This window comes from Scyliorhinus canicula, chromosome 5 (assembly GCF_902713615.1).
Source record: "Scyliorhinus canicula chromosome 5, sScyCan1.1, whole genome shotgun sequence".
Classification (NCBI taxonomy): Eukaryota; Metazoa; Chordata; class Chondrichthyes; order Carcharhiniformes; family Scyliorhinidae; genus Scyliorhinus; species Scyliorhinus canicula.
The window spans coordinates 132,273,587-132,290,149 of record NC_052150.1 but is presented as its reverse complement, the minus strand read 5'-3'; the positions used below and the strand labels follow the sequence as shown (position 1 = coordinate 132,290,149).

The following is a 16,563-nucleotide window of genomic DNA, read 5'->3' as shown; positions in this document are numbered from 1 at the left end:
TTCTCACCAGTAATGCTGCATTTCGTTACATTCCCAACTCATCCAATATAAAACAGCCCACGTTAGTCCATAGCAGGACCTGAGAAACAGCCAGGCTTGGGTCGACAAGGGACAAGTAACATTAGCCAGTTTAAGTGCCAGCTAACAATCACCTTCAACAAGAAACAATCAAATTATCTCTAACGTTACCATCACCATTTTCAGCATGTCTCCAACTATCAATGCCCTGGGGATCTGCATTGACCAGAAGCTTAACTGGATCCTCAGATATATTATGGTTGTGACATTTACTAAATTGCTGTTTCTTGATTCATAAAGAAGGAACAGTTTTCAACTTTGTAACAAAGTGTTTTGCTTGGCCATTTTATTCTGCCATGGTTTATAAAGTGCGCGTTAGAGTAAGGGGTTACTGAATTTACTATCCTAAAGATAACACATTTTGTTAACCCTTAGAAAATGTTTTCACACATTCATTGTGGCCAGCTTGTGGCACATTAAAACTACCTGTAAAGCTTCCCCTTTGCTCAGCGTGCAAGTTAGAAGGCATAAATCTGAAATATGCTTTGTCTGACCTGGCATGAATATGTTTTATAAATTTGGTACTACTGGAGGTATCTTTTTTTAAATATTAGACTACCCAACTCATTTTTTTCAATTAAGGGCCAATTTAACGTGGCCAATCCACCTACCTTGCACATCTTTGGGTTGTGAGGACGAAACCCACACAAACACGGGGAGAATGTGCAAACTCCACGCAGACAGTGACCCAGAGCTGGGATTGAACCAGGAATCTCGGCGCCGTGAGGCAGCAATGCTAACCCCTGCGCTACCGTGCTGCCCTCTACTGTAAATATCTTGATGTCAGTCACTTTTATATGCCGTTGGAGTTTGGGAAATATTACAATGTTTTTACACAAATTCATTGCAGCCAGATTGATCAAGGTTATTGTCTATGAGGTTCTGGGACACGTATCATTATTTTAAAAAATATTTATGGTTTTAGAAGCTGCTGATTATTTGAAATATTTCTCCAGACCACCTCATAATTCCAAATAATTGTTAAATATGATTGTGCTTTTGTGATAGAGGTGGAACATGTGATTCTAATTCTGCTGAAGCATTAACAACTGAGGAACTAATCCATCGTTTTCGGGCCAACCTTGTGATAAGCACTATGAGGCCATATGAAGAAGATGACTGGGCTGTGATAGATATTGGTGGTGTTTCTTTTCAGGTAAATATACATTTTCTCATAGCATTTTAAATAGATTATTACAAACGTTTAAAAGTGCCTGTCACAATCAGATATCTCACTCCAAAGTATCAAAAATAAAAAAGAGAAAACAAACTATTTTTCCTGACCTGTAACCAGAGGTTTACAAACACTGAAGAAAGCTGCAAATCTCTACTCATCTATTCAATCCACATGCACACACAGAGTAACTGCACAGTAAAGGGACTGATCAAGTTAGAAATTAAGCATCATACCCATTCTCCAGACTCCAGATTACCTGTGATTAATACCAAAGAAAACCAACTAATAACAACTGAGACATTCCTACATAAATTTGTTTGTGTCATATATGGAACTGTTTGCTTACAGTGTGTGAATACATCTAATAACTAAACAGTGTTTTTTTAAAAATTAGACATCATTATTCAGTCTTTTCACTAACTCGACACAGTGTTGCTCCCACTCCGCTACTGTAATGTGGGGGTGGGGTTGGTTAGCTCAGTTGACTAATGAAGGTCCCGCCTTCTCAACCTTGCCCCTCGCCTGAGGTGTGGTGACCCTCAGGTTAAATCACCATGAGTCAGCTCTCTCTAAATAGGAGAGCAGCCTATGGTCCTCGGGGATATGGCAACTTTCATTGTAACAGGGTTTCTGTTATACTCCATTGAAGTTATGGAAGTAATGCAGGAGCAGCTCTGAGAAAGATTTCAGCAATGTGCTTGTTTACATAAAAAGACAATTTTGAAGGTTTGCTTGGTGCAGTTCATTGGCAAATAGGAAGGGGGGAGGGAGGGTGTGACTCCATGATCCTGCGCGAGTTGCCTGTAGGCTCTAAAGGCTAGGGATTCAGCTAAAACACTTAAACTCTTGATTCCCTAACTCAGTTTCTTCATGAAGCGTGAAGTAATACCAAGCCTACTGTTTCATAATATCTAAAAATCATGATATAAGATCATGAATGATTTTTGAAACATAAACATACATCGATTGGCAGTTGGTTTATAAAGTTCATTAGTAGCTGATCTAAACGGTAAAAGGCAGAGTTCCTCATAAAAATTATATTATTGCATCTGAAAATGCTTTATAAAAACCTTTTGAAGAATCCTGTGGAGGTCGTACAGCAAAAGTCTACTAAATTGGACCTGGGATAAAGGGGTTGTCCGATGATGAACGGCTGAGCAAATTAGGCCTAATAATCTCAGGAATTTAAAAGAAAGGGAGCCAAACTCATTGAAACATACAAGATTCTGAAAGGGTTTGCTGAGGTAGATGCTAAGAGATTGTTTCCAATGATCGGGAATCTAAAACACGGAAACCCAGACTCAGGATAAGGAGCGAGAAGAAGTGGACATTATTTCACTCAAAGAGTTGTGAATCTTTAGAATTCTCTACCCCAGAAGATTGTAGATGTTCTATTGTTGAAAGAATTGAAGGTTGGAATGGATAAAATTTTGGGCTCTCTTTGAATCAAGGGATATGGAGAGCAGGCAGGAGAGTGGAGTTAAAATCCGATATCAGCCATTGTTATATTGAATGGCTCAATGGACTGTGTGGTCTAATCCTGCTCCTATTTTGTGTGGTCCTACCTTTTATCTCCTCACGTGTTAAAGAATAATCCATCCGTGTTCCGCAGTCACTCTTACCTGAAACAGTAACCTTCTTAGAGGATGAAAACTAACCTATGGGTTAATACATTAAAATGCATTTATCTACACAGGAGTAACAACGATCACCTCCAAATTTGAGTTATTCAAAACATAATATAGGCAGTTAAATTAATAGAAAAATATTCTAATGATCTTTATTATTGTCACAAGTAGGCTTACATTAACACTGCAATTAAGTTATTGTGAAGAACCCCTAGTCGCCACATTCCGGCGCCTGTTCGTGTACACAGAGGGAGAATTCAGAATGTCGAATTCACCTAACAAGCACGTCTTTCTGGACTTGTGGGAGGAAACCAGAGCACCAGGAGGAAACCCATGCAGATACGGGTAGAATGTGCAGACTCCGCACAGACTGTGACCCAAGCAGGAATTGAACCCAGGACCCTGGTGCTGTGAAGCAGCATAGCTAACCACTGTGCTACTGTGCCGCCCATATATGAATAGTAACTGACGGGTAAAGACCCTCTGGATCAGCCAACATGCCCCAATCACATGCAATACACCCCCAATTCTTAAAAGGTAAAGATTTCAATTATTAGTTTCAATGATCAGTCTTATTTGACTTATTTTTGTGGGCAGCACAGTGGGTAGCACTGTTGTTTCACATCCCCAAGGCCTTTTTCAAAGCGCTTGACAAACTAATCATGCCGTTCATATGGGGGGGAAGAATGCTAGGATTCCAAAGAAGGTCCTACAAAAAACAAAATTCAGGGGTGGGGTGGGGTAGCCCTCCCAAACCTACAATTCTACCACTGGGCGGCAACAGCCGAGCGAGTAAGGGGATGGATCCAGGAGCCAGAAGCCGAGTGGGTGTGCGCGGAAGAGGCCTCCTGCATGGGGAACTCCCTCCGGGCCCTCGCCATGGCAGCACTCCCATCCCCACCCAAAAAACACTCCAGCAGCCCAGTGGTGACAGCCACCCTCCAATCCTGGAACCAACTACAGCAGCAATTTGGCCTGACTAAAATGTCGGACAAAGCTCCCATCTGCAACAACCATAGGTTCACACCAGCACTGACTGACGCCACCTTCAAAAGGTGGGAGCTGGACGGAGGGACACTAACAGTCAGGGACCTATACACGGACGGCAGGATCGCAACACTGAACGAACTGACAGAGAAATTTCAGCTAGCCAGGGGGAACGAGCTAAGGTATCTGCAGCTTAAAAACTTCCTATGAAAGGAGACAAGGACGTACCCACAACCGCCACGATAGAAATTACTGGAAGAACTACTAGATAAAGGAAACTGTAGTGACATGTATGACTGACTGATAGAAAGGGCTGACACCGTACTGGACGCAACAAGAAAGAAATGGGAGGAGGACCTGGGGATTGAGATAGGGTGGGGACTCTGGAGCGAAGCACTGTATAGGGTCAACTCCACCTCCACATGCGCAAGGCTCAGCCTGTTGCAACTAAAAGTGGTACATAGAGCCCACTTAGCAAGAACCCGTATGAGTAGGTTCTTCCCGGAGGTGGAGAATAGATGTGAACAGTGCAAAGGAGGCCCGGCCAACCACGCCCACATGTTCTGGTCTTTCCCCAGCCTTCTTCGAGGCAATGTCCAAAGTGGTGGGGATGAAGGTGGAGCCATGCCCGAAAGTGACGGTCTTCGGGGTTTCAGACCAGCCAGATCTATTCCTGGGGAGGAGGGCGGACACCCTTGCATTTGCCTCCCTGATCGCCTGCTTCAGAATCCTGTTCGGCTGGCGGTCAGCAGCATCACCCAGAGCTGCAGACTGGCTGTCCGACCTCTCGGAATCTCTCCAAATGGAGAAAATTAAATTTGCCATCCGAGGGTCTGAGGATGGCTTCCACAGAACGTGGGAGCCATTCATGCAATTGTTCCGGGACCTGTTTGTGGCCAACGAACAAGCGGAAGAATAGCCAGGGGAAAGTAGCCAAAGCATGAGAGTGAGAGATAGACCGGGAGATGGGGAGGGGGAGGGGGGGGGGGGGGGCGAGACAGCTTAACCTAATAGGAAAGAAAGGTGAACCACAGGAGGGGGGGGAGAGGGAAGAGATAGGGGACAAGAGGAGAACCATGGAAGGGGGGGGGGGGGGCAGGCAAATGAGAGCCGGAAGGAAGGCACGGGATACAATAACAAACTTGGAAATAATTTTGCCAGGTGTACAGAGTTGCTGCTGTTGAGCTGATGCACAATACCCTACCAGTTATTCTATTTTATTTTTTATTGTATTTTTAAAATTATTTATTATTTTATTTTCTTTGGTATGTTTGGGTGTGCCCTACTCTTCTATATCAGTATATATATGTTTCTTATCCTGTGTACATAACGGTAAATATACTTTGTTCAAAAATCCAATAAAAAACATTGATTTTTTAAAAATGTAAGCCTACTTGTGGCAATAAAGATTGCTTATTTATTTATTATTTTTATTTTCATTATCTTGAAAAAATTTAACAATAATAAGTGGGTGTATGGAGATTCTTAGTAAATAGTATCGATCCACTACTCTTTTAGTACCACTAGACAGCAAATTGCAATTGTACAGTCTTCCTTAAGCAGTGACACCTCAAAGTGCTTTACATTGAAGAATGCAGGACAGTTGGATGTAAGAAGTTGGATGGAGTTTAAAAATAAAATATAGGGTGGGAAATGAAAGCCATAGTGAGTTTTGTCAAAGGGTGTTTTGTTTTGAAACATAGAGGGTGAAAATAAAGGCGACACAGTGGTTAGCACTGCTGATTCACAGCTCCAGTGTCCCAGGTTCAATTCCGGCCTTGGGTGACTGTGTGGAATTTGCACTTTCTCCCCGTATCTGCGTGGGTTTCCTTTGGGTGCTCCGGTTTCCTCCCACAATCCAAAGATAAGCAGGTTAGGTGGATTGGCCATGCTAAATTACCCCTTTGTGTCCAAAAGGTTAGGTGGTGTTACTGGGTTATGGGGATAGGGCGGAGGCTTGGGCTTAAGTAGTGTGCTCTTTCCAAGGGCTGGTGGAGACTCGATGGGCCGAATGCTTCCTTCTGCATTGTACATTCTCTGATTCTATGAATAGAGAGAGCAGTGTTGTCGTGGCTAAATAAGGAGCAATCAGTAATGAAGGAGTGAAAACCAGGAAAATTGAGATGTAGAGGAGGCGGGCTGAAATAAGAAAATTATGCCAAACATTTAAGTCAATTCCTAACTATTCCAAGCCAACAGGAAGAGAAAGGCAATGCTTGCACTCCAGGTCCCGAGCTCTCTATTTCCAGCTGTTCCCTCACAGGATACTTACCTCTTTACAAGAGGGAAACTTATAAGGTAGTGTTCACATCCACTTTCTGTCACCTTGTCCTTCTCGCTGGTAGAATTTGTAAGTGTGGAAGAAACCTCAGTGAGTTTCTGCTGTGTACCTTGTGTATAATGCAAACCATAGCCAAGGTACACAGAGGGGGAGGGGAGGGATGCTCGTTCAAAGGTACTCAATGTCTGGGGCTGGAAATTCCAGACGGCATGTGTAGAATGTCTTCAGTTGGTCTAATTGGCTACCCATGGCTGACAGGTGGGTAGCCTTCACCCTGCAGGAGCTGCTTCCCTGAAAATGGGCCGGAGGCAGGAACATGTTGGCATACCAATATGCTGGCCGGTAATGCAAAATTGGCGTCTGACCTGATTAAATGCCCTCCCAACCTCCAAGCTCGCTATGGGACAAAGCTTAAAATCTTGCGGCATTTCTCTAGAGCATTAGTCCAGGTCTCTGGGAAACTACGGCCCATATCTTCTATTCTCCCGATCATCAAAGTCTGGATGTACCCCCCCAACGTGTATGTCAGGACCCTGTGGAAGTCCAATTCTATAGGAATTGCCTGGGAGGTTTGAACTTCCAATGGGCAATTTCCCTGCTCTCCAAGTTCCTCTGAAAAAGTCCGCAACCTTGAGTTAGAGTCAAAGACTTCAGACAGGTCCGACCTGACTAACCCCAATACACATACCCACTCACCAACCTGCCACCCGACCATCTCATCCACCTGCCACCCTTCTCATTTGCTACTACACTATCTCTCCCACTTTGCCCATCCATCCCACATATTTTCTCACTCACCCTACCACTTACATGCCCATCCCCTCATACGCACATTTACTAACACTGAATAGCTTTGGAACCTTTAAACACTTACTAGAATATGGCACTCCTTCTTCACCTGAAGAAGGAGCCGTGCTCCGAAAGCTCGTGTTTGAAACAAACCTGTTGGACTTTAACCTGGTGTTGTAAGACTTCTTACTGTGCTCACCCCAGTCCAACGCCGGCATCTCCACATCATAGAATATGGCAGTTAGTGCTGTCAAAATGGGAGATGGCTTCTGTACTAATTCTCTTCACTACTCTCTCCTGTGCTGACGGAGTTATTCTATGTCATGAGTCAGAAGTTTGGCCAGAAAAATTGTATCCAGGTAAGTGGGTGGTTCTCGGTCTGCTCAAGCCAGTCAAAGTGATTATGATCGGACGATTTGGCCAATACCACTATGCTCTCGTCCCCGCCAATACTTGTCTAATTGTGGAGTCATTCGGCAAAATACCACAGAAATACTGACAACTACATATGACTGTGTGCTTTATATTCAAATGCCTATTCTACTTTAAAAATAATCAAAGCCCAAGAAAATGAAAATTATTTCAAGCATGTTAAAAGAGAAAATTACGAACACAGGCTGAAGAACTCAGGTATAATTTTATATTCCTAATATGAGAGGGTAGCGGACAACAGCAGAAAAACTGGTGGACATACTTTGAACAGAAGTGTTACTTGCATCGTATTTCAAATTATATGATTGATCTACATATACAAATTATTCGATTTCTTTGCAACTCATTATTGCAAGTTAGAAAACAGAGTAAGGAAAATAATTGGTTTAACCCAGGCCTACATTAGTTTTTTTTTAAATCAAACATTTTCTGTTTTCTAATACCGATACATATTATTTTGAACTCGTTACCAGCATGTGGTTGATCATAAAATTACAGAAGAAGCAGTCGTTATGGTATAAAATGTTCACTGTCATGCCATATCTGTCAGAGGCTGTTTAGCACACTGGGCTAAATTGCTGGCTTTGAAAGCAGACCAAGCAGGCCAGCAGCACGGTTCGATTCCCGTAACAGCCTCCCCGAACAGGCGCCGGAATGTGGCGACTAGGGGCTTTTCACAGTAACTTCATTGAAGTCTACTCGTGACAATAAGCGATTTTCATTTAATTTTTCATTTCATATCTAACTTTTTGCAGATTGTAGGGCTGTGCAGCAGATGCCAAATGATTTGCATTAACCAAGAGAATGGAAAAAGAAGTACCGAACCCCTGCAGACTCTTTATTCGTCCAGAGACAGAAAGGTAATTATTGTCTCTTTAAAAAGTAAAATGTATTAAAACTCAAATTTGTGTCGTGATGTGTGGTATAAAAGAGGAAAGATTGGAAAGTGTTTTGCAAGACTGTGCAAAAATCCATTCAGAATGTCATAATTTCACTGTTCATAATTTATTACGTCTAATCATATGCCATGTAGAACATAGAACATAGAACAGTACAGCACAGAACAGGCCCTTCAGCCCTCAATGTTGTGCCGAGCCATGATCACCCTACTCAAACCCACGTATCCACCCTATACCCGTAACCCAACAACCCCCCTTAACCTTACTTTTTCTAGTACACTACGGGCAATTTAGCATGGCCAATCCACCTAACCCGCACATCTTTGGACTGTGGGAGGAAACCGGAGCACCCGGAGGAAACCCACGCACACAGGGGGAGGACGTGCAGACTCCACACAGACAGTGACCCAGCCGGGAATCGAACCTGGGACCCTGGAGCTGTGAAGCATTTATGCTAACCACCATGCTACCTTGCTGCCCTGTGTTGGAACGCTACTAAATTTCACACTGAAGCAATGGGAAGCAGATTCAGTTTTCTCCCAAATTCACTCCCTATTTTTCTTAAAAAAATAAACTCCTAAAGGTGCTTGCCAGTTCAGAGATTTGGCAATTTTCCAGCACCTTACAGTATGTGTGTGTCTGGTTAGTTTCTCTTGTATTTTCTATTGGATTATGGGTCCGATTTAATGGGAAACAAACAGCACGTTTTGGGCACGTTTAACGGGGTGTTGCTCATCAGTGCAGGAACAGACCGGGGCAGCATTTAAAAATGCCGTCCCGATCCCTGGAACCTTCACTGCGATGTCCAAACCCCCAGATGCCGCAATATACCTATTAAGGGGTCCTCAAGCACCCCCCCCCCCCCCATCTCATAAGGGCAGGGTACGCGTGGGCCAGATCCATGGCAGTGTCCACTTTGAGCCCGGGCACCTTAACACTGCCAGCCTGTAAGTGCCACCAATGCCAAGATGCCTGGGTGGCATCAGAGGATGCCAAGTACCATCCTGCCTAGAACCCGACCACCCGGGGGCCTCTGATCTCCTGGGAGAACCCCAGGGTGTCGTTACACCTGGTCCACGTTTGTGCAGACCAGTGCTAAACGGCACTCAGTCAAGGTCCCCAAGGTGTGGGCATTCGATCCCGCGTCTTGGGCAACTCTGGCAAAAACATTTTTAAGTGCGCTTAACTGCACACTTAATATGAAAATTTGGATCCCGCAGATTGAGGGCGAAATCCAGATCACAATGTCTCGAAAGATCTCGTTAGATCTCATGAGGCGCAATGAGCGTCATAAACCTCGCGAGCGGTCTCACGAGATTTACAGTTTTGGCACGTCCTGAGTTTTGTGCGATGAGGCCATTAGTTTGTTCCCTATAGGATATAGAATATAACATCTTCCATCTAGAATGCCTGACCACAAGTATGTGAACTGGAAATGCATTGTAGGTATATTTGTTTTGCTCAAACATAAAACAATGACAAAACTTCATAAAGCAGTAATAAAAATGTAACTTACTCTTTACATTTTCCTTATCCAAATACTGTATTTTCCATTTTCACAATCCCAAAGTACTGTAGTAAAATGTTGCTTGGATCTGTTCAAAATATTTCTGGTAAACAATAGATTTCCGAAGAAGAGATTATCTCTAATTTTACACTCCCCTACAAGTAGAAACACTTTCTCTTGTAGAAACATTAGCCTCTTGGCTACCCTTTATTTCTGTTATGTAATTTGTATCTTCTGCTGTGAAGACAGACACAAACTCTTTGTTCAACCCATCTGTCATTTTCTGATTTCCCATGATAATTACTCCTGTCTCTACTTCTCAGGCACCAACAGTTACTTTAGTTACTCTTCTTCTTGGCCCATGCCCACCTGGCTACAGCTGTCCTGATGCTGTCCTGATCCAAATAACTGGTGCATGTAGAAATGGTACAGCAGTTATCATAGGGGATTTTAATCTACATGTCGATTGGTTTAACCAGGTCGGTCAAGGCAGCCTTGAGGAGATATAGAATGTATCCGCGATAGTTTCTTAGAACAGTATGTCATGCAACCTACGAGGGAACAAGCGGTCCTAGATCTGGTCGTGTGTAATGAGACAGGGTTGATTAATGATCTCATAATTAGGGATCCTCTTGGAAGGAGCGATCACAATATGGTGGAATTTAAAATACAGGTGGAGGGTGAGAAGATAAAAATCAAACACTAGTGTTTTGAAATGAAAATGAAATGAAAATCGCTTATTGTCACAAGTAGACTTCAAATCAAGTTACTGTGAAAAGCCCCAAGTCGCCACATTCCGGCGCCTGTTCTAGGAGGCTGGTACGGGAATTGAACCATGCTGCTGGCCTGCCTGCATCTGCTTTCAAAGCCAGCGATTTAGCCCTATGCTAAACCAGCCCCTTTTGTGCTTAAGCAAAGGAGATTACAATGGGATGAGAGAAGAACTAGCTAAGGTAGACTGGGAGCAAAGACTTTATGATGAAACAGTTGAGGAACAGTGGAGAACCTTCCAAGAGGTTTTTCACAGTACTCAGCAAAGGTTTATACCAACAAAAAGGAAGGACAGTAGAAAGAGAGAAAATCAACCCTGGATATCTAAGGAAATGAGGCAAAGTATCAAATTGAAGGAAAAAGCATACAAAGTGGCAAAGATTAGTGGGAGACTAGTGGACTGGGAAATCTTTAGGGGGCAACAGAAAGCTACTAAAAAGCTATAAAGAAGAGTAAGATAGATTATGAGAGTAAACTTGCTCAGAATATAAAAACAGATAGTAAAAGTTTCTACAAATATATAAAACAAAAAGAATGGTCCTTCAGAGGATGAGAAGGGAGATTAATAATGGGAGATGAAGAAATGGCTGAGGAACTGAACAGGTTTTTTGGGTCGGTCTTCACAGTGGAAGACACAAATAACATGCTAGTGACTGATGGAAATGAGGCTATGACAGGTGAGGACCTTGAGATGATTGTTATCACTAAGGAGGGAGTGATGGGCAAGCTAATGGGGCTAAAGGTAGACAAGTCTCCTGGCCCTGATGGAATGCATACTAGAGTGCTAAAAGAGATGGCTAGGGAAATTGCAAAAGCACTAGTGATAATTTATGAAAATTCACTAGACATCGGGGTGGTCCCGGCAGATTGGAAATTAGCAAACGTGACACCACTGTTTAAAAAAGGAGGTGGGCAGAAAGTGGGTAATTAACGGCCAGTTAGCTTAACTTCGGTAGCAGGGAAGATGCTGGAATCTATCATCAAGGAAGAAATAGCGAGGCATCTGGATAGAAATTGTCCCATTGGGCAGACGCAGCATGGGTTCATAAAGGGCAGGTCGTGCCTAACTAATTTAGTGGAATTTTTTGAGGGCATTACCAGTGCGGTAGATAATGGGGAGCCAATGGATGTGGTACATCTAGACTTCCAGAAAGCTTTTGACAAGGTGCCACACAAAAGGTTGCTGCATAAGATAAAGATGCATGGCATTAAGGGTAAAGTAGTAGCATGGATAGAGGATTGGTTAATTAATAGAAAGCAAAGAGTGGGGATTAATGAGTGTTTCTCTGGTTGGCAATCAGTAGCTAGTGATGTCCCTCAGGGATCAGTGTTGTGCCCACAATTGTTCACAATTTACATAGAAGATTTGGAGTTGGGGACCAAGTGCAATGTGTCCAAGTTTGCAGACGACACTAAGATGAGTGGTAAAGCAAAAAGTGCAGAGGTTACTGGAGGTCTGCAAAGGAATTTTGGATAGGTTAAGTGAATGGGCTAGGATCTGGCTGATGGAATGCAATGTTAACAAATGTGATGTTATCCATTTTGGTAGGAATAACAGCAAAAGGGATTATTATTTAAATGATAAAATATTAAAACATGCTGCTGTGCAGAGATACCCGGGTGTGGTAGTGCATGAGTCGCAAAAAGTTGGTTTACAGGTGCAACAGGTAATTAAGAAAGCAAATGGAGTTTTGGCCTTCATTGCTAGAGGGTTGAAGTTTAAGACTAGGGAGGTTATGCTGCAATTGTATAAGGTGCTAGTGAGGCCACATCTGGAATATTGTGTTCAGTTTTGGTCTCCTTACCTGAGAAAGGACGTACTGGCACTGGAGGGTGTGCAGAGGAGATTCACTAGGTTAATCCCTGGGCTGAAGAAGGGGTTGGATTACATGGGGAGGTTGAGTAGACTGGGAATGTAGTTGTTGGAATTTAGAAGGATGCCGGGGATATTATAGAAACATATAAAATTATGAAGGGAATAGATAAGATAGATGTTTCCACTGGTGGGTGAAAGCAGAACTAGGGGGCATAGCCTCAAAATAAGGGGAAGTAGATTTAGGACTGAGCTTAGCAGGAACGTCTTCACCCAAAGGGTTGTGAATCTATGGAATTACTTACCCAGTGAAGCAGCTGAGGCGCCTTCATTAAATGTTTTTAAGATAAAGATAGATCGTTTTTTGAAAACTAAAGGGATTAAGGGTTATGGTGTTTGGGCCGGAAAGTGGAGCTGAGTCCTCAAAAGATCAGCCATGATCTCATTGAATGGTGGAGCAGGCTCGAGGGGCCAGATAGTCTACCCCTGCTCCTAGTTCTTATGTTCTTATGTCCTTGTGGAAGGAATTCCCCTCCACAATTGTGGTCTGGCAGCTCTGGCAAGTTTTTTACTTCAGAAGTTTCAAAGGGGCTGACAGGGCCTCACAAGATGAAAGTACTCTCTTACTCTCAATGTTAGGCTGGAGGCTCCAGCTTCAAATTCTCACCACCCTATCCTTAATTTATTGGCGAGTGCGCCCTATGGTCACTAATTGGCCAATCTAGGCAAAATTGATATCAAGTGAATACTCCAAACACAATGTGGAGTTGACCTCGACATTCAGGTACCAACACAAAGAGTGTGATCTACCCAAATGGGGACAGGGTCCCGTAGCGCACAGGATTACCTGGTGTTGCCCGGCGCTCGGAGCACTGAGAAAGACCCCGCTATCTAACGCCCATCTGGGTAGATCAGGGGCCTCAGTGGAACTCCCTAATGAGGATGCACTTAGCCATGTTTTCTGCACTAAGGAGCAACGCTCGCCGGAACTCCTCAGTGCAGCGAGAGATTGGGAAGTCATTTCTAAATGGTGCCCTGACCTCTGGAGCCCCCGACATGACCCCCCAACCCCCCCCACCCCTCACCCCCCACAAAGCCGCAACTCATTATAAGTATATCCCTGGGCCTGCCCACCCCACCCCAGGGTATATGTCAGCCCAATCACTGCTGCCCCAAAAATGCTAACTTGTTGGTGCCATCCTGGCCACATGGGAGTGCCCCTGCCAGCTTGCAGTGCCACCTGGGCACCTTGGCAATGTCCGTCTGCACCCAGGTGGCACTGCCAGGGTGCCAGGTTGGAACTGCTAGGGTGTCCAGGTGATAAAGCATAAAGCAATGCTGCATATAATATTATACATGACCTCCAACCAGCAGGTGGAAGTGTGGCAGTGTAAGTCCACCATGTGGCTCTGTGCCTCGAGGTAGTTGGGAATAAGTCATGTTGGTGGATAGACGTATTTTGCAGTAGCTCAATGATAGTTAGTGTTAGTAGTTATGTTTTTATTTATTTATTTATTCCAGTTGTTTTTACCACGCAGTTGTTTCATAATAAATTATTTAAACTAGATGTTCTGGAGGGCATCATTCATTTTGGCTAGTCCACAAAACACGACATTGATGAACCTGTCTATAGTCAGATTGGACACAGACCGCCCCCACCCCCCGGCTTGCTTCTCTCATTAGCCTCCTTCCTGCTGGTTGGTCACTAATTGTTCATCCAGCAATTGACTGGGTGAGCTGAGATGGTGAGGTTGGGAATGAGCCGACCATTCTACTTCCATCCCACACTCCACAAAAAAATGTAAAATCCAGCCCAATGGTTTTGGGGTCAGTAACATCAATTTAAAACATGGTCTTTCTCCAAAGGCAGTAGAAGCAAAGCCTTGGAACATTTTTAAGGCAGAGGTAGATAGATTCTTGATAAGTGGATGAATAGTTATAGGTAGGCGGGAATGTGGAGAAATCAGATCAGCCATGATCTGACAAAATGGTGGAGCAGGTCTGAGGGGCCTACTTCTGCTCCTAATTAATATGTTCATATATATGTATGTATGTATAAACAAACTGTGGCATTTTAACTTAAGTCATTATCTTTCCAGATGACCTTTGGGGCATACCTGCTTCATCAGCCACCAGCAACATCAGGGCATTGTGCAATCCTGGCTGTAGGATCTCAGGCCTATGTGAGAAAAAGAGAGAAAAGAACAACTATTCCTTCTGCTGGACAATGACATCCTCTGCAGTTTCTGCAGGAGTGAATGCTCCACAGGAATGCTTCAGTATAACTTCAAAATGAAGTTATGAATGAATATTCCATTTATGGATCGCCAAAGTAAAGCCTGTGTTGATTCCTGCTGACTGAACTGAAATCCTGTTAGGAATGCACTATTTCCTAATTTAGAAAAAGAGAATACAATAATTTTCAGCTGTGAATGAGATTACCACAAAGTTGGAATTGTCCATATGAATCTGAATTTTAAATTATCTTGGCTGTTGGAATTGACTGCACTATATAATAATTTTTGATACATTGAGGAATTAGTAGTTCAATGTGTGAAGGAACTGAATTTCTCAATTGACTTGTTTAGTGTACCTTATTCAGGTTGAACACAGATAGATTTTGATTTTATTCCTCTCCCTGGCTGATAAAATCAAGACTCTGGCTAAATGGTTGTATTTGTCTGACATTCAAGAGACACCATTGTGATTAACTGACCAATTAGCATTTGCAAACTTATTATAAATCTTCTATGGTTGTAAAACTGAGAAATTGAGATTATTGCCTGAACCTCACCACTGTTTATTAATGTGCAATGGCTTTTGGTTATGTTTCTTGCTACTTTTGTGGAATCAGGACATTTCGGACCAGCATTGTTTAAATTGCCTTAATTTTGTTCAAACTGAATTTATTTTGTTAATCTTACCTCGGCAACACTGAGGATGATGCATTTGACCTTAGTGCTGCAGGGTAAGAGAGCAAAACTCAGCTACTCTTCTTTTTGCTGCTCACTAGTGACCTCAACTGGAAAATACATGTGAAAATGCATAAATGCAACACTGAATTAAGCCACTTTCAAGTTGAATGATCTGACGACATGCACTGACCGTGCAACCATGTGGACACCGGGGCGGTTTCACCTCAGGAATAGCAGTCTCGGCAAAGCTGACATGAAACTAATCTATCTGCCCCAATAAGCTGAACAAAAACATAGGAACTTACTTTCCAATGATTTACATTTGAGCAAACTAAATTCAAATTAAGTAAAATTAAAGATAATTTTGATAAATTATAACTGAGGTGCTGATGGCTAAGCTCTCTTGATATATCTGCTAACAGATTGTGTAATTGCTACTTAAATTGCCAAAGATTTTGTCACATTGGTGTTAGATTTGTTTTTACAATGTTGATATGTAAAATTATCAGCATATTTAAATGATTAAAAAAGAAAGAATTTAGATGAATAATCTGAATCGTATCTCCTCTGAATCACTTCTCCCTCATTTCCTGCCTCTACCCAATAGGACTGAAATTACCTGTATCACTGGGTAATAGTGAATCAGCAGCTTCTCAAACACCTCATCCAATTTATTGTTCTAGTGATTGAGGCTTGCAATCATGGATAAAGCACCACTCCAAACTTCCGCCAACAAATTCAAGGTGGACACTACTGACAACCCAGATGGAGAAACTGTTTCCACTGGCAGGTGGGTGGGTAACTAGAAGTCAAAGTGCGAGATTTTCCCAGAAATCAGCAAAGGCCGATGGCAGGCCGGAAAAGGGGCGTTGAGGCAGCTGTCGGCCATGGCGGCTTTTCCTGCCATTTAGTGCAGCACCAGGTGCCAAAGGTTTTCAGTCACATGATCCACACCGCATTGCTGGCGAGGTGGCCTTTGATTCACCAACTCACCATCACTTCAGCGCTGCGATCATCGGGGCGTCACGTTTACAGGCTGCCCCAGCAAACTTCACAGGTCGCTGGGAAATTATGGCTGCCTGGAAATCTGCCCCAAAATTTTCTGATGCCTCCCTGGAGGGAATCCTTGATGCTGTTGAGGCCGCCATGACATAATCTACCTGTGCCCAGGATGGAAAACTTGCAGCAAGGTTACATACCCTGCAGAAGAGACAGTAATCTACTGCTGCAAGAATATGAATGATCTACTCTGTTCTGTAAGGGTAAGTCATTCTCATCACTCTCAA

The 16,563-nt window shown here is 43.2% G+C and overlaps 1 protein-coding gene across 5 annotated transcripts in view; it reads left to right on the top strand.

The window, feature by feature from the left end:
- mocos (molybdenum cofactor sulfurase) overlaps positions 1–15,833 on the top strand; it is a 348,946-nt gene extending 333,113 nt beyond the window's left edge. For 4 of the 5 annotated variants that reach the window (XM_038797685.1, XM_038797687.1, XM_038797686.1 and 1 more), the window contains 3 exons: positions 1,087–1,234; positions 8,128–8,232; positions 14,462–15,833. In XM_038797685.1, coding sequence (XP_038653613.1) covers positions 1,087–1,234; positions 8,128–8,232; positions 14,462–14,593 — 385 coding nt within the window. In that variant the 3' untranslated portion in view covers positions 14,594–15,833. Of the gene's footprint in view, positions 1–1,086; positions 1,235–8,127; positions 8,233–14,461 lie in introns of those variants that run through there. The other variant, XR_005460716.1, reaches the window with a different exon arrangement.
- Positions 15,834–16,563: the final 730 nt, after the last annotated feature.